The sequence below is a fragment of the Glycine max genome, chromosome 9, assembly GCF_000004515.6.
Source record: "Glycine max cultivar Williams 82 chromosome 9, Glycine_max_v4.0, whole genome shotgun sequence".
Lineage (NCBI taxonomy): Eukaryota > Viridiplantae > Streptophyta > Magnoliopsida > Fabales > Fabaceae > Glycine > Glycine max.
The window spans coordinates 9,920,526-9,948,122 of record NC_038245.2 but is presented as its reverse complement, the minus strand read 5'-3'; the positions used below and the strand labels follow the sequence as shown (position 1 = coordinate 9,948,122).

Sequence of the window (27,597 nt, the reverse complement as noted above, 5' to 3'; positions counted from 1 at the left end):
TTTTCTTCTCGGGCATGTTTCTTTCCTCTGCACCTCTCATTTTCTTTTTTGACGATTTGATAATTTTTACATTGTGTAACTAAGTAACTTGATTCACGATGCAATTCCTTGTCTTTTTGCATAGACACATTTTGATTAAGCGGTGACCATTCTGGCTTTAAATTTATGATTTTAATATTTGTTTTTATCTTCATATATATATATAATAATTTTTATTAGATTTTTTTAAATACATTTCTCCACTTATCCCGCGTCTTAGATTCGCGCTAGTTACCTCTAAGATATAAATGATTCTAGGCACCGGTTGTGCCTATTCATAGTAATATATACATATTTGGCCGAGTAAAAAATGAAACATGTTTTGATTTAGAATGTTGTATAGGAATTTTGGACAAATTTATATAGCTCTTATATTATTACAAAATATGGGAATTTTGGCGTACCTTAAGGAGTAATCCTTCAATCTTATTCTTCTCACAAATTATTTTGAGTAGTCCTCTAACTAGTTCTAATTTTGCCAGTTTAGATAAGGTATATATATTGCAGAAAAAAATAAAATGGGATGATAAAATATCAGTCTATTTTTTAATTATATGAAATTTGTAGACTTGATATACTTTATAAGAATTTAAATTAAAAATGTTGAGTTAATAAAATTTGACAAGATGAATTGACACATCTAATCGAGCTTTCTGCTCACATTAGCTAGAATTTGAGTTTGATTCTCAAACTTCTCTTGCTAAGAGGCAATACACTGAATTCTCATTGAAGTTGATAGTCTTCTTTGACCTTGCAAAGAGGCATGTCTTCTCCTAATCTAATCATTTTTGTAAAAAGAAATTAAGTAAAAAATTATTATTTTTTTGAAGGAAAGTAAAAAATTATTAGAGATGTCATTTCACAAAATTTGATACATAATGTCAATTATCCTTATCCCGGCCTTTTAAAAAATGGAGGTCTTCAAATAGATTTCGTAAAAGTTTTTTTTAAGATAATTATTAGATTAATTCTTAAAATGTCTTGTTAAGGGAAAAAAACTGTTCCTGAAAAATTTAGCTTGTCCCGTACGTGGTGCTTTGGTGAGTGCAATTTGATGTATTGTTGAGATTGATTTGTACTACACATAAGCACCAATTAATTGGAAATGACTTCGAAAGTAGAAGAGGATCATGAAACGTTTAAGAGAATGAGATAATGATCCATTAATTTTTATGTTTTCTGGTAATGAAAAATTTAGGAAGAAGAAGGGTCACATCGCTTTATTCAAAATTCATTAATCCACCGAATAACAAAAAAAAAAAAAAGAACATATGACCTTTTTAATCCTAGTAATTAATTATCCCAACCTCCTTTACCTAGCTAGGAATTGGATTTCTTAAACAATATTTAAACTTCCTTAATTAATATTTTTGAACGTGGACAATATTTTAAAAAACTATTTATTTTTATTTTTAAAAATAATATAATATACTATAGTTTTATTAAATTAAGCTATATAAAATCTAAAGGATTGATATAAGATTTTGTTGCCTTCATATAAACGTGAAAACAATTTATTTAACGAAAAATCTTTATTTGATTCTTACTTTCTATTTATAAAATAGAGTAACCATACAAATAAGATCACACAAATAAGATGAGATTAATCTCTAAGTAGTTTTTGAACCAGGAAAAAAAATAAGCTACACAAATAAGATGAGATTAATCTCTAAGTAATCTCTAAATAGTTCCCAGAAAGAGAAAGTTAAAGGACTGTTTTGGCGCAATCTGTCGTATTTCTTCACCAACTAACAACCACCTGAAGTTTTCTGTTGGTTATACCACCCAAAGAAATTCTGAGAAAGAATCCTCACTTGGCTTCTTAGACTTACCAAATGATATGGTTTGACCAATTTCACTGTATCCCTATCTATATAATAACCCATTGTCCTCTCCCTAATAATCTGCACCATCATCACCACCTTCATTTTCTCACTTTGGCAATTAATTAAGTGTTTGTTATTAATTGCACAATGGCCTCAGAAAATGGTGGAGAGAAAGTGGAGCTTGGTGGTTTGAATAATGCATCAGTGGTTCCTCATGAGACAAATTAGCCAAAGAAGGATTGGGTTCTTTTGTCCCTCAGAGTGGTTGCATTTTTGGCCACTGCTTCTGCCACACTTGTCATGGCTTTTAACAAACAAACAAAAAGCTTTGTAGTTGCCACCGTTGGTAGCACCCCAATAACAGCTACTTTTGCAGCAAAGTTTAACCAAACTCCAGCTTTTGTGTAAGTTTTCAATCATATGAAAAAGTTATATATGTGATATATTGTTTTTTTTTTCTTTTTTGGCGACCATGTTATTTATATCAAGTAATTTCCGTCGAAAATGATAATTAATATTCCTCAGGTATATGATTGTATTTTATTTTCCTTTTGGTTTTACCTGAAATTTAATTAATTAGCATATTAACTGAAATGTTATGCATAATCGTGTGACATATACTTGGTGGAAAATGATGTAGGTTCTTTGTGATAGCCAATGGAAATGCCGCTTTGCATAATAACTTGGTGATGATAGCAATGGAAATATTAGGAACCAGATATGATTACAAAGGACCCCGGCTTGCATTGATTGCTATATTAGACATGGTACTGGATGTTATTATTAGTACTGTTGCATATTATTATAAATTAATTCACCAAAATATAGCATTATATTGTCATTATAATTTTATTATTGAAAAGAATAATCTACTTATTTTAAGAATAATTTTATATAATTTATTTTATTTGATAACTTTTTATAGATATTTTTCATTGATCCAACTCTTAGATTGATTTCACACAAAAAAGAGCCCTCTTAGATTGAGAGTTCTTTTAATTAAATATATCAAGGAAATAAATTCATATAATTTAAAATTACTTGGTATAGACAAGCGGTATACTTAATAACTATTTTTTTTTGCTAATATACAAATTTTACAAATCAAAATATTAAATCATATGATATCATCTGTAATTACGATTATACATGCATGCATGTTAATTACATTTTAGATAATTAAATATTCAGAAATATGTAAGTTTATAATCAATATTTATTTATTTATATTTTTAAAAATATATTATAATACATTAAAATAAGATTAACGGATGAAATAATTTTTTAAATTGTATAAAAATTTGTAAAGTACTAAATCCATTTAATAAGAATGCTTAATCTAACAATTAGATTAATGTTGATTTCTACAAAATATATAATCAAGTTAATTAAGTTAAACAAAAGTTTTTTTGTAAAAAAAAAGTTATACAAAAGTTAATTACTACTAAAATTATTTGATCTCTTTACATTATTATTATTATTATTATTATTATTATTATTATTATTATTATTATTATTATTAGACTTAAATAAGTTTTTCAAACCTGAAAAATAGGTTGTTTTCAGATTATTATCTAACATTCATTTTTTTTCAAGTATATGCAAAAATTTTGTGTTTCAACGTATTATCTATAATTAGTCTCATTCTGTTACGTGATGATATGACACAAGAAGTGCAATGTCATCAAATTTTATCACCGACACTTCATTGCCACATCAATCTCCCACTCCACCCCCTAAGACCCTCTTCTCTCTAACTCCCCTCTCAGCTCTTTCATGGCCACCTTCGACATCCAAAACTTGTGTTCTCGATTATGTGTCCGATCTCCGCCGTCACCTGTTGTTGTAGCCTCACCATTGACATCATGAATGGTGATCCCAAGAACATGCAACCTTTGTACTTGCACCCTCCCAACACGAAGTCCGAGGAGTCACCATAGCAGTAGACGAGTCTGTACAGAAGTACCATGAGCAGCAACCAACTCATGTTCCTCATTGCGTACAACACCCCTCTGAACTCGTTTAACTTCAACGAACTTGCTAGAGGAGGTGGTGTTGAGGGCGGCAGAGTAGTAGGTATCGATGTCGGAAATGCCAGACTTGATGACATGGCAGGAGTCCTAATGTTTGGAGCTTTCTTCCATGTACTCGTTGAGCCATTTTTCACCAACGAGGAGGTGGAGTTTCTGGACCAAGAAAGTCAATTGGGTGTGAAACGATCTTAAAAGAAAGAGTGTTCTTTGGAGGAATTGGATTGACATAAGTTTGTGTTGAGGAACACTCTCTCTAGATCATTGATTCCTCGCGTTAGGAACAAAAAGAATGGAATAATATAATATATTGGAATCTCAGGTTTCTAAGGTTGAAAAGGATTGTTGGGAGCAAGGGGTTGACAAGAAGCTGAACTTTAGGGTGACGGGGAAGGAACTCATGGTGAGGATGCGGGGGGCGACAGAAGGGTGGAAGAGGAAGCTGGCCATGATGGTGGAGGTATTTGAGGTGGCGGTCGATGGTGCATTCGACGGTGGTGGCACGATGTGGTCGACGATGGTAGCATGGTGGTGGTGGTTTCCGTCGGAGAAGGGGAGAAGGAGAAGAAAGGGAAGGGAAATAAGGTGATGATGTGACAATGAGGTGTCATTAATTAGGTTTGATGACGTGACACTCTGTCTATCACGTCATTACTTAATAGAAGTGAACTAACGACATATAATACGTTGAAGCATAAAACTTTTTCAGATACTTAATTGAAAAAAAATGAATGTTAGATAATAATTTAAAAAAAATCTATTTTTTAAATATGAAAAACTTATTTAAGCTTATTTAGTATTTGTTGTCATATCCATATATATAGAGACTCTCTCGAATTTAATTAAATTATTAATACTACTTAGCTACTGTATGAAAACTGATTTGCTTATAATTAATTTTGGGTGAAGATGACTATGGCTCTAGCATCAGATGGAGATGGTGCAGCAACATTCATGTCTGAATTGGGAAAGAATGGTAATTCACATGCAAAATGGGATAAGATCTGTGACAAATTCGAAACCTATTGCGACCGAGGTGTTGTTGCTCTTATTGTCTCTTTCGTTGGCTTCATTCTCCTCCTCATTATTTCAGTCATGTCCATCATCAAGCTGCTCAAGCCAAATCGCATCAACCACGCTTCTCCATAATTAAGAACTCATTTTTATCATCATCATTATATACAATTAACTCATGCTTTTCATCGGTACACCACATATACTATTTTCTGTGTTGATCGCATAGAAATTAACATAACTAATGGCGTCGGTTGTATACAACTTTTTTCTTTTTTGTATCTTGTGTATGTATGTGCCGGAGACCTTGTTTTAGCACTTTTGAAAAGCGTTGGAACTTTTCTATACAATGGGTGCAATGATATTATACTCTTCCCCTCATTTGCTACAATTTTATACATAAAGGTGTTGTTATGGAGTTAGAGCAAGTTAATAGTTTCTTTTTCACAAATTGAATTAAATGAAGATACATAATAAATTGGATAGGCTCTGTCATGGCATGCAAAGTGATTTCCAATAACTTCTAGTTAATTGTACTGTGATTTCCAATAAATTTCAATCAACAGTAAAAAAAATATGTTAAACCTTCACCAACAAAAGAAGTAGATGGTGTGTTAAATTAATATTGCCAACTAACATGTTGTTGGTCCAATTGAACTCAATTGATCCTTTAAAGTAAGGTATTAATCCATCATCATGAACATCATTGTTGTTGCTACCATGATCACCACTGCCACCACCAAAATGACATACGGTGGTGATGATGATGACAACAATGACAATAACGATCACTTTGATGGCAACGGTCACAATGATGATGGTGAGAGCAATGATGATAGTGGTCATGAAGGTGGTAGTGATGGACATGAAAGTGGTGATGGATAGCTTTGAGATATTTTAGGACATAATAAATTATATTTTTTAAATATTTGATCTTCTTTTTGCTGAATCATTTAGAAATTTTATGGTTAAACGAAGTTTTAATTTGAATTTGAAATATTTTTAATCTAGGCCTTCCATTTTAATCAAACGATTAAGATTGATCATTCTTTTTTCCCACTTAAGATAACACTTTTCATATGATACCCTATATATATATATATTATTTGTCTTCTAAGGTTGTTTTGTAGAAACAAAAAATACAGTAAATTTTCTTGATTTTAATTAAATAGTTGTGGAGATTTTTATTTCACTCTTTTTTTCATTCCACTCCACAATCAATGCATATGTAAATTAAGTAAAGATAAAAAAATAAGTACGGGTATAATTAATAAAGTAACAATTTAATAATCTTGAACTTTACAAATAAATAGAAATAAAATTTTTACAAAAGATTTGACAATTAAAAAGAAAGAAAAGAGAGTTTTATTTTGTTATTTTTGAAAGAAAGACTATCTTATCATATTTCCTAAGCCATTTCAAATACACTGTAACAACAAAATAAGATAAGAGATGAGATCAAGTTACCATATTTATTGGGACAACAAACAACTACTACAACATGATATATCATATCTATTCTAACCACAAAATAAACTCTTTGAAAGTTAGTTGAGTGAAGTAAAATAAGATTTTTCCTTATACAAATAAAAAATTTATTTTTTATATTTCTTTTTTAATACCTTTTATTTATAGATATATTATTAATTTATATAATACTTTTCTACAACATGTTAGATATATAATATTGATTTTTTTCTTTTTCATCACATTAATAATTTTTATCTCGTATTTCTCTTTTCTTCTTATTTATCTTTTTATTGTACTAGTAATACATAAAATTGATTTATCTTTATTTAATAGTCCCTTCATAAAATACTAAGAAAATTAATATGAAGTATTGTTCAACTATCTACCTAGTTATGTGGTTCCTACACATACTTATAAGTTATAAGGCCGATCGAATATCAATAAGTACACTTATAGGATATATTGATCTTGTAATCCTTACACATTAATGGCTAAAAGAAGCCAAGTTTGTGGGTCTCAAGTTTTTGAGCCTAGTCTAATAGTGTAGATTTTAGATCCTTCTTGTGAATGGATTTGGCTTCTCTGCTGTCCCTTTCCAAGCTGCCCCTGTGTTGTCCCTTCGAGAACTGTGTTCATGAATTTTAAAATTAAATCACAACCCTCCAATTTCACTTAATGTTTTCTTTATATCTTAGCCGTTAAATGTATAACTTCATGTTGCCCCTGTGCAGCACCACTTCTCTCTTCACAGATAAATGAGGTATTCCCGCTTGGATTTGTCTTCCCGCCTAAATCAGAGCATCAAAGCAAGCGTCTTCTTCCACAAGCTGAATGAAGTGTTTATGCAAGAGTGGATTCAATTGAAATCAAAGGAAAACTTACTAAAACTTTTTATCTTTGTCCATACAAGTTAATTCTCTAAAACAATGGCTTTGTAGGTTCTTTCCAAAACCTTATTTTTTCACTGTCATTCTAATTCTAGAAATGTAGATTTTGGAATTATTGTTTTACATTGGACACTGATCACATATCACCCTTTTTTCCAAGAGGTCATATGTGCAGCAGTTAGAGTTGTAGTTATTCTAAACAACCCGACTAGAGCTAAACAAATGAAGACTAGCAGAAATCCAGAACATGTAGAACACTGCAAGAATACCATATGGTATGATTGGAAAAATAATAAGTGCTCGAACTTCTCCTATCACTTTTGCAGCAACTTGTGAACTTCTCCTAACTTGTTTTTATGATACTTTGCTTCTCAGATTCTATATACATTGGTTTTATCCCCTAGATTTTTAAATGACATTCATATTCTGGAAAAGGTTAAATCTGTTTTAAACTTAGCTTATCTTGAAGCAATTCATGTTGAATTCTTGAACTTCACTGTTTTTTTATTGCCTTTTCTTACTAGTAATAATTTGGTTTTTAAGGAGGCTCCAAAATTACTAGTCACTATTCACTACCATTCAACTACATTTTCCTATCTTCTAGAATTGAGCTTGTATTTCAGAGAGAGTAAATATAATGATTATTGAATTAAGGCTTTCTTGTTTCTTTTTTTCCCTTTTAGTAGCTAATAATATTAAATGTTTAATGTAGTGGAATAATGCAGGAATATATGAAGCAACTTCATTGGAGCACATTAGAAAAGATTCTGTCCGAAATTCAGATTTATCCAATAGAGAGTTTGATAATCAAATCCTGATGTCACCACTACCTACTTGAAGTATGTGCATTTTATTCCTTCAACTTATGAAATGTAAATTTATTGCCAATTGTTTATTTGGTCCATTTGTGTGAGTGGGTATCTATGCATTATGTTTTGTTCAATTGACACCTAACAACATTTTTTTAGGATGATAATTGAGTAATCGCAGTGCTTCCCATAGATTATATATATGTTTTCTAATTATATGATACTTAATTATTTTTTTACAGGAGTTAATTGATGGATCCAAAGGAATTGACTATCAAACTTGGTCTTGAATTCAATAGTTTGGAAGAGGCATATCTGTTTTGGACAGATCATGGAGGCATGAAAGGCTTTGGAGTTAGAAAAAAGAATTCAAGCAAGAGTAAGAAAGATGGTTCCATTACTCACTATAAATATGTTTGTTGTAAGGAGGGCGTACGTCAATATAATAAAAGATTCAATGAGAAATATAAAGTGATTGAATTTTTTGATGATCATAATCACCCACTCCATCCACCAGAAACTGTGCATATGTTAGCTTGTCAACGAAGAATAACTGAAAATCAAGCATATGAACTTGAAGTGGCAGAAGATGTAGGGATTCAACAAAAAACCTCATTTGATTTGATGAGTAAATATGTAGGAGGTAGAGAGAATCTAGGGTATACCAGACAAGATGCAAAGAATTATTTGAATTCTAAGAGGCGGCGAGATATGGCTTATGGTGAAGCTGGGTGTTTGCTACAATATTTCCAACAACAACTCATAGATAATCCCTCATTTTTTCATGCATACCAAATTGATTCAGAAGAGCAAATAACAAATATCTTTTGGGCCGATGCAAGAATGTTATTTGACTATCAATGCTTTGGTGATGAGATTTCTTTGGATACCACTTATTGTACAAATGGAGATCATCGACCCCTTGCAATTTTCTCGGGCTTTAACCATTATAGAGGAGGGGTGATATTTGGGGCTGCATTATTGTATGATGAGACAGTTGAATCCTTTAAATGGCTTCTTGAAACATTTTTGCAGACACATAGCAAAAAAAGACCACAAACTATTTTCACTGATCAAGACCAAGCCATGTCAAGAGCATTGCAGGAGGTTATACTAGAGACAAAGCATGGTTTGTGCACGTGGCATATAATGAAAAATGGAATCAAACATCTTGGCAATTTAATGAAAGATGGATCAAATTTCTTATCTGATTTAAAGAAGTGTATGTATGATAATGAGGAAGAAACTAATTTTGAAGCCTCATGGAGAACCTTATTATTGAAATACAATGTAGAAGAAAACACGTGGTTGAACTCCACCTACCAAATCAAAGAGAAATGGGCAGCATGTTATATGAAGTATGCTTTTACACTTGGTATGCGTAGTACACAACTAAGTGAAAGCATTAATTCATATATAAAGAGTTGCATAAGGCCTAATTTGAACATCAACCAATTCTTCAAGCAATTTGAAAGGATTGTCAAAGAAAAACGGTATGGTGAGTTACCAGGCCTTACTATAACCAACCTCACAGATCCCACTCCATCTTTTACACCGATGTATCGTACTCTCTCGACCAGGTCATCCAAAGAAAATACTGCGAAATCTTTCCGAAGTGAGAGAAGGAGGGAAGGCACGCTACAACTAACATAACAACCAGCTGAAAAACGCTAGCTAGCTAGGCTAGCGCACAATGGCTTTCTCTGATAGGGGCTCGCTTCTTCAAGCTCCGCCCAACCTATACAAGGTGCTGCTCGCTGCCACCAGTGGCTTATGTAGTGGTCGGCATTCCTACGTGCTCCTCTTTGCCCCCTACTTAAGAATCCAAAGGTCACCTTTGGCTGTTGTCTTGACGCTTTGGTTACGAAAGTAGCCGGGGTCTAGGTTTATGGATGGATTTAGTCAGCGAAAGTCCCTCAAACTCAATCTCGCAACTTTTTTAGATTAGCTAGGGCCGCCCGCATGCTTTAAGGGTTGTTGAAGGTATTGCACTAAGAAAGACTCTAGGAGGTTATACTAGAGACAAAGCATGGTTTGTGCACGTGGCATATAATGAAAAATGGAATCAAACATCTTGGCAATTTAATGAAAGATGGATCAAATTTCTTATCTGATTTTAAGAAGTGTATGTATGATAATGAGGAAGAAACTAATTTTGAAGCCTCATGGAGAACCTTATTATTGAAATACAATGTAGAAGAAAACACGTGGTTGAACTCCACCTACCAAATCAAAGAGAAATGGGTAGCGCGTTATATGAAGTATGCTTTTACACTTGGTAAGCGTAGTACACAACTAAGTGAAAGCATTAATTCAGATATAAAGAGTTGCATAAGTCCTAATTTGAACATCAACCAATTCTTCAAGCAATTTGAAAGGATTGTCAAAGAAAAACGGTATAGTGAGTTAAAGCAAGATTATGAGATGCGTAAGAAGTTGCCAAGAATGATCATACAAAGTTCACCTATGATTCGACAACTTTCTCAAGAGTACACTCCTCCCATGTTCAATTTGTTTCAAAGGGAGTGGGATCTAATAGCTGCCACAAATATCTACAAAAAAAAAAAAGAAACGGAAGCTCATGGTGAATATGTGATAACAATGGAGAGTGGAGAGTTAGTTATGAATCCCAAATTGAGAATGGAGAATTGACAATCACTTGTAGTTGTAGGAAGTTTGAACAATGAGGAATATTGTGTTGTCACTTATTGAGAATATTATTCCACAAGGATGTCAAGCTTCTTCCAAACAAATATATATTGAAACGATGAACACGATAAGCAAGATGTGATACATACAATGATAATAGTGGGAGGAAAATTGATGTTGATCCTAGGTTGGAGAGTTCAAATCGATATAAGCAATTATGTCCAATGCTTATGAGATTGGCCGATGAGGCATCTAACTATCCAGAAGCATGTTCTTTAGTTTATCAAAGGGTGTTAGAGCTTAGGAAGAAAGTGGCTGAAATTCGATTGAACCAACCACCACATGGTCCTCATGATTCCACGTGTGAAGCCACAAGGTATGCTATGGAGCCTTCGACATCCAAAGGAATTGGATTTAAGAAGAGAGATGGTAAAAGGATGAAAAAAATAACCCTCTGAGAAGTTGGACTGATAATCTAAGGCGAACAAGAAGAAAAGTGAAATACATGCAACCATCAATTCATAAGGTTTATTTTAAGCATTTTTTATATTCTTTATTTCTTTTGTTGATCAAGTTTAATAGTATGTTTGTAGTGTGGTATGTTAATTCAAAACTTATGATATATCAGGAAAGTCAAATCTTGTTGGAAGCATTAAATTTAGACTCATTGATAGGATGTGCTCATTTAAATCAACTATCATTACAAGAATCAACTTTTATTCTTCCGAAAGCATATACTAATTTAGTGTCTTTTCCACCTTAACCAAGTCAAATGAGTTTTACTAGAATGCTTGTGGTATGTATATCAATTTTAGATTACTACAGTTAAATATCAATTCTAAATTTTACTCACTTTTTTTTCTATTCAATTTAGGCTTAAGATGAAGACAACATTCCATCACCAAATTGGCTTCTCTGCTGTCCTACAAGAGAGAAGCCAGGTCCCATTCCATCACTTGAAGCATTGAGCTTTAGTCAAATAATCTCTAATGATAGAATTTGTCGAAGCCAGATCTGAATTTGTCATGGTCAATGAAGCTTTACCATATATTACCTTAGTCAATGCATTTCACATTTTGTATGTAAGAAGTATGCAAGTAAGTATTTTGGAGATGTACATGATGAAAAACATTTTTTTGTGTGTGTTAGAAATAAGCAAGTTAGTATATTGGAGATGTACAAGTCCTTTTTTTGTCTATGGCTGCGAAGCCAAGTCGGGCTGCGAGACTGGGTGCTGCACAAATACACTAAAAAAATATTTCTGCACAAATATATATTTATGCGTGCTGTTCATAATTGTGTTAAATCAAATTATAATATTAAAATTGACAAAAAATATACATTATTATATTTTTATTAAATAGTGGTAAATCAAATTATAATATTAAAATTGTACAAAAATAATATAACAACTTCATAAATTATATATTACACAAATTATTAAATAGTGTATGACAAATAATAAAATAATAAATAGAACAAATTCAATATTTCTTAATCTCTGTCATTGTAACTTGCTTACTTATGGATTCTTTCACTTGCAGCAGACAAAAATATTTTTGCAGCCAAGTTAGGATTTACTTATTAAGATAAGTAGATTTTTTTTTAAACAGAAATATTTTTAGTCAAGTACATTATATTTAAAATTCATATTAAAACTTTAAATTTTAATTTTATTAATTATTATTTTCACAAAAAACTATTAAAGTTTTTTATACATAAAAAACTATTTAAGTTGAATTCAGAGATAGAGTTAAAAAAAGGTCATAAATTATAAGGGACAAACAATTAAAAAAAAAGAGTAGTTTAATATGATTGAGATGAAATTTTTTGGCTAATGGTGGAGATAATGTATGTATAACTTTTAGAAAGTAAGAAATTACTATGTAAAACTTTTATTATTCATAAAAAAATTTCATTTTTTATTCAATTGTGGTTTGCTCTCAAACTCTATTAAGAGAGAAGTCGTGCAGCACAGGGCAGCGTGCAAGTTATACATCCAACAATCGGGATGTAAAGAAAACATTAAGTCAAGTTGGAGAATTGTGATTTAATTTTAAAATTCATGAACACGTTTTCAAAGGGACAACACAAAGACAACTGAGAAAGGGACAACAAAGAAATCAAATCCCTTGTGAATTTAGTTATAACAGTTACCATTAATGTTCACACAATTTTTTGTTGTGAATTTAGCTATAACACCATTAATATTCACACCATTTTCAAGAAGATCGACAAAAATGATTAAAGAAGGTCACACTTGTTAAATATGCTTGACTGAACCTAGATCACATGAATAATTCATTGGATTCTTAAATTCACATAGGACTCTACAACAAATGCATGTATTTTCTAGCTAGTATAAACGAAATTATTACAGGAAAATAAAATATTTATCTATTTTCTTAAGGAAACGAGTGGCATCTATTTTTCTAAGTAAAGACAAGAGTGACAGCAAAAACTAAGTCAGAAAATCAAAGGAAAGACCAACGTGCGAGACGAAGAATTAAGCAAAATAAGCACGTATGACGTGTTTAGACAAATTCATGGGTAGAAGGGGAAAAGCTCGAAAAACAGAAGTTAAGAAAAAAGTATACGTAAAAATGAAAAATAAGAGGAAAGAAGAAAGAATCCAAATCCTGAAATCGGCTTCTTAATTTTAACTACCCTTGAGCAATTTAAAACATAAATTGTCAAATTCTTCCACAATTCACACATTCTGAGTATGATTTTCTTTTTTTTTTTTTAAGAATAAAACCTATAAGTCGTATATGCAATATATGACTAACTTTTTTCTATAGTAAAAAAATAAGCCGTATATGACTATCAATTTAATTTTTCAAAATAAAAAAGTAACTCGTATATTAAAAAAGACTTACCTATTATTTTAATTTCAAAATAACGTGAGCTGTGTATGTGTATATGAATATACACGATTAATATTTTTTTTGGAATTTAGTTATATTCTACCCAAATTTAGTTAGTGAAAATATATACAAGTTTGAATAAGTTTTCGGTCCTTGTAAAATTATATGTTTTTTTTAAACATGACTTTGATGAAAGATATCTATATGTCGTGTAATCATATTAACTATTTTAATTTTAGTAGAATCACTCTTTTAATTATGTTTTTTTTCTTCAGAAAACTCAAATTTAATATCTTACTCAAAAGATTTAAATCGGTTTCTCAAACCAATAACATGTTAGTATAAAATTATATTATTTTTATCTTTATTATTATCTATTCATTGGATTTCATTATTATTATTATTATTATTATTATTATTATTATTTTATGTTAGTCTTTAATATGAGGATTTTGTATTCTGATAAATAAATATTTACAATTAAATTTCATATATTACATTAAATATTTTAATATGCTAAAGACTATATTAAAAGTTTGTAATTTTATAAATCAAGAATGAAATAAAGAGATAAATGAGTTGGATAAGGCACTGAAATAATAGAGAGATAAAACAAATAATTTTTTTGAAAAATAATTTTTTTATAAAGACTAAAAACTTATTTTATTATAGCACATACACATTACACATGCATGCACACACAAGTTCTCAAATAAACTTGTATTTTTAAATGTTTAAAATAGTTAATTATGAACTGTTTACCTTCGGTAACAGTTTCACTAAGACTAATAACATGCAAATATACATTATTATTATTTTTTAAATAATTAGACTATGTTATTTTTTTATTTAGTCATTAATATCATGATTTTTCTATTAACTATTAAGTGATGATCTAACTAACAATTGTTGAAAAATAATTTTGACATATATGACCTAAATATTGATAAGACATAGTCTTGTGATAATGACTAATCTTTGTCGAGACATAAGTACACAATGTATTTATTTATTTAAGATGATTTATTTTATATGCAAAACTTAGTTAAAAGATATAAGTCACTATCATTTATGTCAATCGCGGTTGATAAATGAAAATATTTTAATATACAAAAGAAAAAAAACTAAAAATGTGAATAAGGAAAAGGATTAAAGACAATTTTTTTTTTTATTTTATAAATTAAAGACATATAATCTATATATGTCTAAGTGATGGTTAGGAGCTGGCTGGAGTCTCGCAAGGCCTTGTATTGAAAGGTTATTTTTGGCCAATTAAAAAACAAGGGTACCCAAACACTTTTTATTATGTTTTTTCCATCCTTTTTTCATCTCATTTTGAGATTCATTTGTCTGCTTGTGGAACCTACACATTTTTTGAATTTATCAGCTTACTTTCGTGGGTATGAGTTATTGTATCTTGCACTCTTCCTATCGTATTGCACCTCAGATTGTATTTTCAAAAAAAATATTCCAAAATGTAAATCTGCATTTTGAGATGAGTTTTTCATAATGCAATGAAGTATGCGTGATCTAATAATGGGAGTAAAGAAAATAAATGTCTAAGAGAGGATATGGTTGTATCATGTAACACTGTACAATAACAGGCGTTGAGGGGTTGCTTTGGTACTCTTGGTACCTATTACCTTGTATCCTTTCTTTATTTTTTGTTTCAAATTGTTAATGTTAATTATGACTGTTTATTTATCTTTAAATTTATTAATAGGAGTATCTTATAAACCTAAACATGTAAATATTTTCGTAGTGAATAGTTGTTCTTTTAGGAGAGTGGATTATAGTTGTTAAAAAAAATAGGGATATTATGTTTAAAAGCAGAAAAATATAGACAATTAAAATAATAACATTATACTAAATGAGTATGAACTTTTTATGGGTATGTAGTAATTGTTAGTGTGTTCAGTAAAAAAAAAAACTCCAAAATTATACTAAATTTTAATCCAAAACATACATGATCGTTGCATACAACTAACAATAATTTATTTTTGTTTTTTTAACAGCAAAGTGCATCTAATGATCTAAATATTGGGTGTTTGTTGGTTCATGGTCATTACTCAAAGTATATAAGAAAGAACCCACAGTTTCCAGGGAGAGGGAGAGAGAGTTTGTGTGTTTTTTTATGTTTTTTTTTTAGACATATATATATATATATATATATATATATATATATATATATATATATATATATATATATATATATTTGGTTCGTTGGTTTGTTTGTTTCACTGTTTTCCGTTAATACTGCGTGCGTTGTAGCGGGTTCGTTTGACTCTCTCTCATATATCTTTTTCTTACTTTTTATTTTTAATTTCTATCTTTTCCTTTTTATTATTTATTTCTTTATATATGTACTTTGGTAAGAATGGTCTATTTCATCTTTTATTTGTTTTTCCATCAATTTGAATTGATTAGTTTTCAATTCGAATGTACATCAAAGTATAAAATTAAATATTTTAATTGATAATAAAAACAATTAGAATATTAAAAGGAGCAGAAGACTCCAAGAAGCAAGCACAGCTTTGAACGTAGTATCTTAAGTTCTCTGTTAACCCTGATTTTTTTTAGTGCCACATATATTTTCTCAAAATTAATAAAAATGCTTTTAATTGTCTTCGTTTTAAGAAAAAAAATAACAAAGGAAATTAAATAGAATATTTTGAAAAGTAGTAGTATTCGATTTTAATTGATAATATCTTTCTCATTATTTCTCTTTATTAATTGTATGAATTTAATAGTTTTGTTTCCCAGTCCACCTGTCAAAATAAATTAAAGATTTTTACTCAGTCAATTGTTGTTTCTATTTCTTTTAATTTTGTTGTCTTCATTTTGTGGGAACTGTTTGAATTTTTGAGCATTTGATTCCAAGATTCATAGGATTTTGTACTTTTTTTAAAAAAAATTATAGGTAAATTGGGAGGGGGTTTCACAGAAATTTGCATACGCATGCAAATTGAAATTTGCATTTAGGTTTTCTTCACTGTGTTGATTTCCAAAGGAATTTCTTGTTTAGTTCATTTGTACGCAATCAGAACGTGAAAGGAACCGAACTATCTTTTGCTGCATTGGGGTGAGTATTGCCATGTTCTGCATTTATTCTTCTTTTTCCCCTCTTAATTTTCTTATTTTTTATTTTTTATTTTAACTGTTTTTAACGTTTCTTTGTTCTGTCAGTTAGTTTGCTAATGGAGAAGTAGAAAACTGTTTCTGGGTTGTCTCTTTGATTTTTTGTGGACTAAGGATAAAGGGGTATCTGGTTTTTGTTGCAGGCATAAAATTGTTGTTCTATTGGTTTTTTTTATATCATAAACTTGAATTGAATGGAGCAGTTGAAATTGGCTGCAGATTCTGAAGCCAAAGAGGTTAGATTTTCAAACCCTAGCAATGTATCATATGATATGTCTTTGTTTCTGAAGCCTGTTTGGAATATTTTATTATCCTGTTTCTCTGTTTGAATCTTCTGTCCTTTGTTTTTGTGGATCACAATTGCTGGTGATCTTATTATCCTTGTTTATGCAGTTTGAAGATTTGTTGCAATTCTTGTGTTATTATTCCCGTTTTCTTTTCTTGTTCTGCTTTTAACATTGTGTGTTCACTTGTTAGAGCTATTGTTGTTCAATACTTGTAGTTTAGTTGATGAACTAACTTCTGCTGTTCAGAAGGATGATTTAAATTTTAATTCCCTCATATCATAAATTGCTTAACATTTTTCTGTACCCTGATATAAAGATTAGAAAATTTTCATCAAGTGGTGGTGACTAGTACTGCCTTTGTTTAGCCTTATGGAATTGCATACACCAGTGGTATTGGTATCTCTCAGTCTCTTTGACATTAAACTGTTACACCTGTTTGTACCAAATCCTTTGTCAATATTTGGACTGTGACATTATTAGTTATAATTTGATTCAATTCATTGTTTTCCTTCATTACTTTTATTAGTGAGACTGATGATTTTAACAATTTTATCATTCTTACATATTTTTCAGGATAAGTCTTTGGGGCACAAGCCAAAAAATAACAATGCGCTTGAGTCTTCTGACAGTCTGAGAAATAAAAAGGTATGCAACATGGTCCTATATATTGAGCATGCATAATGTTTTGATGGACCATGAACAATACTGTATTTTTCTAGGTCTTTGGAACAAACAGGAACCAACTTTTGAAATCTGAATGGAATTAACTTTTTCTACACCCTGTGCTTTACTGAATTCCCCCCCTCAAACATATAGAAAATAATGCATTGAAGGCTACCATTGATGACTATATATAAGAGAGGGAGAGATTAGTATTTTTTTTTTCATATGTTGGATTTTTGTTGCTATGTTGCAGATATCAGCTCGATGGGATCCGGTTGAAGCAAGTCGGCCTATAATTGAAGAAGCACCTGTTTTTTATCCGACTATTGAAGTACTTGCTATTATTATAGCCATCTTCACATTTGTTGTTGTAATATACTACTCATTTTGTATTTTGAGTAATTTGATTTCTCATATTACTCTTTTTAATTAGGAATTTGATGACACACTCAGTTACATAGCAAAGATACGACCCCTAGCTGAACCCCATGGCATCTGTAGGATTGTTCCCCCTGCTTGCTGGGCTCCACCCTGTCCTCTTAAGGAGAAAGATCTATGGGAAAATACTGAGTTTCCCACCCGTATTCAACAAATTGATTTGCTTCAAAATAGGGAACCTATGAGGAAAAAAAGTAGTGGAAGGAAGCGAAAACGTAGAAAGCACTCCAAAACAGGCACATGTAGGAGGAAGCCTGCCAATGCAGCTTCTGAAGCTAAGAATGCTTCTGAGTCTGAAGAGAAATTTGGATTCCAATCAGGGTCAGACTTCACACTTAAAGACTTTCAGCTATATGCTGATTTTTTTAAGGAATGCTACTTTGGGTTGAGAGATACTAATGGAGACAGAATAGTGAGTGACAATAACCATCAAAAGATATGGGAGCCCTCTGAGGAGGAAATTGAAGGTGAATACTGGCGAATAATTGAGCAACCAACTGATGAGGTTGAGGTATTAATCATTGTCTATCAACAACTATATTTGTCTTTATTGCCGCATAACTGTGCTAACAGTTTATATGTTACTGTGTTATATTATAGGTGTATTATGGAGCTGACTTGGAAACTGGAGCACTTGGAAGTGGTTTTCCTAAGGCTTCATCCTTAACTAAGAGTGAATCAGATCAATATGCCCAGTCTGGCTGGAATCTGAACAATTTTGCCCGACTGCCAGGTTCTGTACTAAGTTATGAAGGAAGTGACATATCAGGAGTTCTAGTGCCATGGCTGTATGTTGGCATGTGTTTTTCATCATTTTGCTGGGTAAGTGGTGAGAAATTTTTATCCAAGTCTAAATTTATGATTAAGGAAAGTGTTGAGACACGAGATGGAATATTAGTATTACCATTTTTTTTTTTGTCATGATATGACATGATAAGTTGAAGTTATTTTTCATGAAGGTTTGCTTAAATTTTTTAACATCTGTTTTTAGTTAGTATAGAAAATTTTTCATTTAGTTAAAGGCTTACTTGACAAAATAAATAATTAGAAGTAATAACGAAAGAAGTGGGCCACTACATACTGCTTCATCATTAAATCATTTAATTTAGTAGAATCCTCAGTACGTTGGCACTTGCAATATTTGGATTCCACTTATGTTAATATATTTGACCTGTTGAGCTATAACATATGTCTTGATCTTGAATTTTTCATTTCTTTCCTTTCAAACCCTAACTATTTCCTAGAAAGATAACACATTGTCATCATTTCCTGCTTCTTGGAACAGCATGTTGAGGACCATCACCTCTATTCACTAAACTATTTGCACTGGGGGGACCCAAAAGTATGGTATGGAGTACCTGGAAGCCATGCTGCAGCCTTGGAAAAAGTAATGAGGAAGCACTTGCCTGACTTATTTGAGGAACAACCAAATCTACTCAATGATCTGGTATAATGCTACCACTTGTACTTTCTTTGTTGCTTGCATATGTTGACTAGTATTTTCAGTTACCAGTTGCTTTAGTGCTTCTTTATTGTTTCTACAGAGAAGAAATATATCTTAATGTTGTGCATCTCAGGTATGCACATGTGTACTATAGTAACATATTAGAGTACAAAGGGAGTCGATCTTAAATACAAATCAAATCCCTAATTACAATAATGGCTATCTTACTGATATTTAAACCTTGTGTCAAATATTTGGGTAATGCAATCAGCTTTTGCATGCCCTTTATTTTAAAAAATATAACCATGTGACATGTGTATAATATGCTATTTAACACACTCTCCCATCAAGGTGAAACATATATGGTGTGTACTAAGCTTCTTACAAGTATATTCAACCTGAGAACATCAAAGAAACTTGGCAAACATGCAAGCCAGCTGATTACTGGATTTTTTTTTTATCAGCAAAACACACACACGCACACACACACACACATTAAATAAAAGATAGAAAAATAATATAAGGTAACAGGGGTACCCCAATACTGTATCATTGCAGACTCCTACCACCCAGCTCACGGGTATACGTTATTTATGCACCAAATCTGCATAAGTATCATCTAACCACTTGCATATTACAGATCCCATTCGACCAATACTAATACACATGTCGTGTAGCTGCATATTACAGATTACTATGTGCTCAAATATCATAACAAACAAACTAACTCCCAAGACTTTTGCTGCCCCCTGCAACAGCATGCGAACCCATGCATCAACTTCGTACCCTCCACTAATACCACTTTCCCTCCAGGTATTACCCTGCAAAGCCAATTCTCTTAAAGAATATACCAGGATCTGGTTGCCAAATCGAAAATGACAAGAGTCGAACTAGAGAATTCCCTTAGCCAAGTCCAGATCGTAAATAATATGTCTTGCTGCAATCCTACCAGATCTACCCCTACCCCTTGGAACACACATTTATTTCTCATTCTCCACACACATTCCACACAACTGCCCCCCCAAACCACCGACCAAGCATTTCTATCCATTCCATATGCATCACGAAAATCATGTTGAAGAAAATGTGCTAGGATTGGATTGAAGAGCCACTTCCAAACCCAATCATATGAAACTCCATTTCCATAGTGTATCTACAACATACACGAGAACATAGAATGTGCGACTGTCTCTTGTTGTTCCATGCAAAAACGGCAAAGTTTGTCTTGTTCATTTAATACCACATTCCTTTTGCCCAAGTTATCAGCTGTAGGCAGTTTATTTTGAAGCAGCCTCCATATCATAAATGCAGCCTTGGGAGGGATCTTAAGCTTCCGCACCTTAGACAAGACATTTGCAAGCGAAACATTAGGCACCTCCATCAATAATTCCTTGTACGCAGATTGCAGAGAGAATCCTGGATCCGTCGACTAACCAGACCCACTCATCCTCTGAATACCTCCTTAAGCTCACTCCATTTAGCATCATCGACCACCTATTCACCATGTCCCTTTCCCACATGAACCATTCCCTCCTCCACTCCCACCTCCAAACCCAAACATCACCCTCCCAAACCCCCATGTCACCAATAAAATCATTTTTTTGTCTGGGTTAACAAAGTTGGTTGTGATTTCACTGGAAAGCACCTTTTCTCCATCAAAGAGACATTCAATCTCTCTATGCATTTGATCTTTTCATGTGTTTGTCTCCCAATTTTAGCTGTTTGGAGTAGTTGCCTAAGTTGGATAAGTTCACATGTGGCTATTGCCATAGCACAGAAATAAACTTTTGCACCGGATCTAGTAATTATGTTTTCCTTATTGCTCTTCCATGATATTAGGTTTCCTCCTTCAAGAACATAATATTCTTAAGTGGATCTTCTGTCTAAGGGTGACCTTTCCCAATCAACATTAGAGTAACTAATGATCTTTGCATTGCCTTTTTCCTCATGAAATAATCCTTACCTAGTGGATTCTTTATGAACTGAAGAATGCATATCACAACATCCAAATGACTATCACAAGGGGCATTCAGAAATTGGCTCACCATACTTATAGCGAAGGTGATGTCAGGTTTGGTGATGATGAGATAGTTAAGTTTTCCTACCAGGTGTCAATATATGCCTATGAAGCACGGACACCCCAGCCCCTTGCCGTGTCCGGTGTCCGACACGCATCCATGTCAGTGTCCTCGTACTACGTTCTATATTTTGGATATTACAGGTGTCCACGTGTCCGTGTCGTGTCTGGTGTCCGTGTCGGTGTCGGTGCTTCATAGATATATGCTGATCAGCATAGTATAAGATGCCTTTATAATTTATATGTATAAATATTAAGTAAAACTGTGGAAGCTATAGTAATTAGGTATCAAATTTTGAGCAAGAGAAATTATCAGATACTAAAGATTCCAGCTAACCACTCTGCTAATGTATAATGACTTGACGGTTCCTCCTGATCAATATCCTTCCTTGATGTATTCTTTATGACAGAAACTTTCAGCTCTGTTATTGCTGCAGTGATGCTCACTCTTATTAATCTGTTTATAGCCTTTCCCTCACAAATTGGGATGAATTTTGTCAGCTGTATTTCTACTAATAATTAACATTTGTTCATCTCCAGATTTTCCCAGTGTATTTGTTCAGTTTTTAGCATTCTATTTATACTACATAGCTTCTAGGTTTGGGAAAGTATTGTGATTCTAATGGTTTTGATTTTTTCCTTTGAGCAGGTTACCCAGTTTTCTCCTTCAATTCTTAAATCTGAGGGAGTGCCTGTGTATCGCACAGTTCAGCATTCTGGGGAATTCGTTATTACCTTTCCAAGGGCATATCATGCTGGCTTCAATTGTGGCTTCAACTGTGCAGAGGCAGTGAATGTGGCTCCTATTGATTGGTTAATGCATGGACAAAGTGCTGTCGAGCTTTACAGGTTACAATGCCGCAAGACATCCCTGTCACATGACAAGCTGTTGTTTGGGTCAGCACTGGAATCTGTACGAGCCCTTGCAGAGCTAGCTCTTGGAAAGGAAACTCCAAAAAATTTGAAATGGGGAAGTGTCTGTGGGAAAGATGGAGATCTTACCAAGGCAGTTAGGGTAATGACTCACTCACCCTTTCCACTTTGATCATACCTACTACCACAAATTCTGAAAGCTCTGTAAAATTTTGGAACTCATTTATTATACTGTTTTTTTTATACCATGCAGATATTTTTTCAATATTTATTTCTTTGTTACCCTTATTTGTGATAGGCAAGGATAAAGATGGAAGAAGAAAGGCTGGACTGTCTTCCAACTCATCTTAAGTTGCTGAAGATGAACAGTAACTTTGATTTGTACAAGGAAAGAGAATGCTTCTCTTGCTTCTATGACTTGCACCTATCTGCTGTGGGTTGTGAGTGCTCCCCTGACAGATATTCATGTCTTAAGCATGCTAATTTGTTCTGCTCGTGCGAAATGGAGAAAAGATTTGTTCTGCTTCGATATACTATAAGTGAACTGAATAAATTGCTAGAAGCATTAGAAGGAGATTCACATGCTATTGAGGTGTGGGCAAATAAAAACTTCGGAATGGTTTCTGCCAATGCCAATGAGGTTTGCATAGATAAACCAGATCTTGAGAAAGACATGTACAGAACCAAGAATTGTGAAGAAATGGAAAGCTCAACTGGCTGTGTCAGAACCAAGGATAGGTCAAATTTAAACGCACCTAGCAGTCCTAATAGTCATATTACTACAGAGATAGTGCAGTTTGAGTCTCACCCTGTAACATGTGCAGCATATGACAGTATAGATAGTCGGCATGACAATAATAATGATAAAAATTTGATCACAGACAGCAAAGATAAAGTGGATCAGGCTGGTTCTCTGGATTTGAATCTAGATGTTATCTCTGGTGAAAATGAAAATCATTTGCTGCATATTGCTGATAACCATCATAATAAAGGTGTTTCAGTAGAGGAAAAAGTATGCTGTTCAGAAGCCAAAAAGGAAGAAGACATCATGGAACTTTGTGGTGAGGGTAACTTATCAAACTTGTTTTCTGTTCTAAAGACAGATTTTTCATCTTGTTCAAGGGGTGTTCGCAATTATTGTACATTTGATGGTGGAAAAATTGAGAAGGATCTGCAAGTGGATTCAGATTCAGGAAAGCAGCACAGCAATCTATTTGAAAGGGAAGTCATAGTCACCACACATACTAGTACATCTTTGATGGACGAAAGCTGCTTAGTGCAAATGTTTGGTACTTCTGTCAAGCTTGTAAGTTTGGGATCTGTTGTTTATGGAAAGCTCTGGTGTAGTAAGCACACACTATATCCAAAAGGTATGCCAGTAGGATCTTTTATGGGTTTAGATTTTACCTAAGACTATCTATTTCTTGGAACTTACTTGTCCAGTTTTTGGTATACTTTTGAAGGATTCAAGACTCAAGTTAATTTCTTTAGCATTGTTGATCCAAAAAGAATCTGTAGCTATATCTCTGAAGTCATTGATGCTGGATTTCTTGGACCTCTTTTCAAGGTATCATTCCTAACCTTGTTTCTGTCTTAGGTTTGAAAATGAAATAATATCGACTAGTTACTGTTTCTTGATTACACTGGAATCCATGTAGTCAACCCTATGTGAGTACAATACTCACATTGGGTTGACTACATATGGTTTTGTTGTTGACATTTTCAGTTGCCAAATTCCATTTCCAAATGCATTTTGGCTTGAATATTAATTTACACACGAAGTTTCTTGGTCTCCAATGTAGATTCAACTTGAAGGATATTTTTAAAATATTGGCAGACATTTTTCCCTACATGCCTTTATTAAAATGATATAGTTGTTTTGCCTAGCAAGAACATGTGTAATGTTTTGTACAAGTATGCTGTGTTTGCTGGGTTATGGTGTATTTTGCTAAAATATAATGCTAGAGATTTATGGGACAGATTACTCCGAGGTTGTGTGTTTCTGTTGATGACTTCTTTACATGGATTTTTTCTTCCTAGCTTGCAGAGGGATAAGGAGCTTTGCCTTTGGTTCTTCATTTTTTAATTAATCTAGAAAGATTTCCTTTTTTCTTCTGTACTTCTCTCCGTTTTAAATATTTTTCCTTCATCTTGAAATATATCATTATGGTTTCTTTATTTGTTGGTGGGATAGATCCAGTGTCTGCTAATTTTTTTTCCATGGTTAGATGTTCATGTAGAGGCATCATTGTCTCAAGTTATTGAATCTGAAAAAATAGTGATAATCTTTTGTTTCTTTTGGTTAAGAAACTCAATAACATTAATTAACTAAATCCAAGTCTTTATGGTAGTATTGATTTGCATTGACATGATTTCAATTCAAGTGTTTCTTTCTCATTCCGTACAACATATTTCAGGTTACCATGGAAGAATGTCCAAGTGAGGCTTTCACAGATACCTCAGCAGATAATTGCTGGGAATCAGTTCTGAAGAGATTACATCATGAAATCATGAGGCAAAAGAGTCTAGGTGAACTAGAACTTCCTCCGTTTGAGCTCCTGAAAAGCATTAACGGTCATAGAATGTTTGGCTTCAAATTGCCATCTATTATTCAGGTAACATAAACACATGAATCTTATATTTTTGCCCAACTTGAGCTAACTCTTAACATCTATGTGTAGTTTATTATCTAATGTAAAATTAATTCACATAATTCAAATCTCTACCAACTTGTGTTGAACTAGATTAACATAGCTTATTATGGTAAATTTTGTTCAATTATTACTGAGTTAATTTGGATATAATTTGGTAAAACTTGACTCATTTAGAATCTAGAATGTTCCTCTGGAATTATGTTCTCACTTCTGATGTTCTATTACATTCTGACACTTTTTCAGGCCATTGAAGCTCAAGATCCTAGTCATCTGTGTGTAGAGTACTGGAATCACAAAGTTGCCCCTTCCGGCAGTGTTGTTGATAACTTCCCATTTGGTTCCAGTAGCTCTTTAGGTAATATCAATACCAAAATTTTTGGTATCGATTTGATTAAGCAGGAAAAGGATAACATCCTTGAAGAGATGAAATCAATACTGCAAGGGGCAAGTCCCGATGAGTTAAGGACAATGCATAAGTTAATAATCTCTGATGCACAGTGCTGTGAGTGGAGAGTGGCATTGATAGCACTGATGGATGGGATCCGAAATGCTTGTCAATAAAACGCGAAGATCTCAATTCTTTGACTCTGGATAGTTATATTTCATTTAGTCATTAGTTAGATCCATTCTTTCAAAGATAAATCAAACCGAAGAGTTTGCTGGGTGAAGCAGGGATAAATTTTTGCTACTTGCCCATAATCAGTGACCTACATACAGATGGATAAAGCCATTGACCCATTTTCAAACATTCCTATACATTTGCCTTATTAAGGTGTAGCCTTTAGCTTTAGTTGGATTTAGGTTTTACATTTATTTCCTTTTCTCTAAATTTCTGTATATACTTAGAAAAATGTTGCTGTTACAATAAATGATCAAAGGTAGGGAAAATACATGGGGACATCTGAATGATCTGATATTCCAATGCAATTGCTTCGATGTGCTCAGAATTTTGAATATATGATCTTAGTCTCAAGCAAAATGCAATGTGTAAATTCCTTCATCTTACAACCCGAAGGGGTTGGTTAACTTAGAATCTTGAATTTGAGAAATTGCAGGTTCAAGATTTCTTTCATCTGTGGGTTGAGGTAAGTGTAAATCTGATTGAAATACGCTTTGACATTGGAGGTTTTCACCGTCTTAGACCATCATCCTAAAAATTTTATCCAAAAAAAATTCCCACGTCCTGCATTATTTGTATTTAATTTGAGTGAAATTTGGCTATATGTGGTTGCCTTTGGGAAGAGAAGAAAGAAATGTGGGATAAGGTGAAAATAGATAGAGAACTAAGAAAGATGTTAAAAATACATGAAGAAATATTACTTACTGGATTCTCTACCAATACGATGGGATATCATGAGAGAATGAAATGTTATTCAAGCAAGTGTGTAAAATTAACACTTATATTATATGGGTTAAATAAATGTTATTTTTTGTCCAATGTTTGAGTATTGTTTTAGTCATTTTTTTAATTTTTCATTTAATATGTTAGTCTTCCGTTAAAATTTAAATTTTAAAATAATTCATTTAACATAGTGATGACTAAAATCCTTCATTATATTTATTTTATTTCAAAAAATTAAAATCACTAAAAAAATTGATCTCCCCAGAATTACTTGCACAACTATACACAAAACTACTCAACAACAAAACTTGTACCACCTCCACCCAAACCCGTGTCGCACCACTTAAATGACCACTACATCGTCATACACAGATAGACATGACAAATAAACATGTATCCATGGATATTGTTTCAAACTCGTTCTGATTTTGATGTAGAACACTCATTTTAACTGGATATGGGTATGCATATGGGTATTATTCAAACTATTTAAGCCGGGATGAGGATGAGAATAAGTATCAAATTATACCCATACTCATGCCTATCATATTATATTTTTTATATAATTTTTGGCCACAACATATATATACATTAAAGATTTTATTGTTATAATTTTTAAAAATATAAATCAATTAGCTCAATAGTTAAATAATTAAATGACAAACTTAAAATATACATTTATCTAAAAATATAATTGAATTCTTCATTTTTTAACTTTAATTTATTTGTTATTCATTATATTTATGTATTGTTTGAATTAAAATATAATAAAAAAACTTAATATATAATTTATTTATAAATATATAAGTAAATTAAAATTATAAAAAAGTATATTGGATTACCTACCTGAACTTGATAAAACCCAAGAGGTATGAGGATGTGTATTAAAATTTTGAACCCACCTCTTTAATACTTGTACCCACCCCGCCTTTTGCGTGGATCGGAACGAAGAGGGTCAAACTTGTCCGCGACCCGCCCCATTGTCATCCCTATACACATACCATCCAACAATAACCATTAATATGAATTTGAAAGTAATTATCATAAAACTCAATAAATTTACCATACATGATGGGTTGTGATTGAATGA

The 27,597-nt window shown here is 32.4% G+C and overlaps 3 protein-coding genes and 1 long non-coding RNA gene across 5 annotated transcripts; 3 read left to right on the top strand and 1 right to left on the bottom strand.

The window, feature by feature from the left end:
• The first annotated feature begins 1,959 nt into the window (after window positions 1–1,959).
• On the top strand, window positions 1,960–6,044 carry LOC100782907 (CASP-like protein 1B1). The gene is made up of 3 exons (XM_014761588.2): window positions 1,960–2,269; window positions 2,506–2,632; window positions 4,805–6,044. Exons 1-3 carry the CDS (start codon window positions 2,166–2,168, stop codon window positions 5,042–5,044), a joined length of 471 nt encoding a protein of 156 aa, XP_014617074.2. The 5' UTR covers window positions 1,960–2,165; the 3' UTR covers window positions 5,045–6,044.
• Window positions 6,045–6,665: 621 nt separating this feature from the next.
• LOC121172830 (protein FAR1-RELATED SEQUENCE 5-like) lies at window positions 6,666–9,597 on the top strand. The gene is made up of 3 exons (XM_041005460.1): window positions 6,666–8,105; window positions 8,318–9,471; window positions 9,551–9,597. The coding sequence occupies exons 2-3, from the start codon at window positions 8,328–8,330 to the stop codon at window positions 9,595–9,597; spliced, it is 1,191 nt and encodes a 396-aa protein (XP_040861394.1). The 5' UTR covers window positions 6,666–8,105; window positions 8,318–8,327.
• Window positions 9,598–9,616: 19 nt separating this feature from the next.
• Window positions 9,617–26,813, bottom strand: LOC121172748 (uncharacterized). The gene is made up of 3 exons (XR_005886305.1): window positions 26,803–26,813; window positions 20,214–20,218; window positions 9,617–10,002 (listed from the first exon to the last, which is right to left on the bottom strand). It is a non-coding gene; the product is annotated as an uncharacterized lncRNA (long non-coding RNA).
• On the top strand, window positions 15,866–25,833 carry LOC100781830 (lysine-specific demethylase JMJ18). 2 transcript variants are annotated; one of them, XM_026123702.2, is made up of 12 exons: window positions 15,866–16,673; window positions 16,873–16,965; window positions 17,590–17,661; window positions 17,933–18,010; window positions 18,113–18,622; window positions 18,718–18,939; window positions 19,403–19,564; window positions 22,288–22,653; window positions 22,810–23,881; window positions 23,975–24,078; window positions 24,929–25,126; window positions 25,409–25,833. In XM_026123702.2, the coding sequence occupies exons 2-12, from the start codon at window positions 16,924–16,926 to the stop codon at window positions 25,724–25,726; spliced, it is 3,144 nt and encodes a 1,047-aa protein (XP_025979487.1). In that variant the 5' UTR covers window positions 15,866–16,673; window positions 16,873–16,923; the 3' UTR covers window positions 25,727–25,833. The 2 variants fall into 2 exon arrangements, with proteins under 2 accessions (XP_025979487.1, XP_003535005.1); XM_003534957.5 differs by having other exon boundaries at window positions 15,868–16,673; window positions 18,113–18,628.
• Window positions 26,814–27,597: the final 784 nt, after the last annotated feature.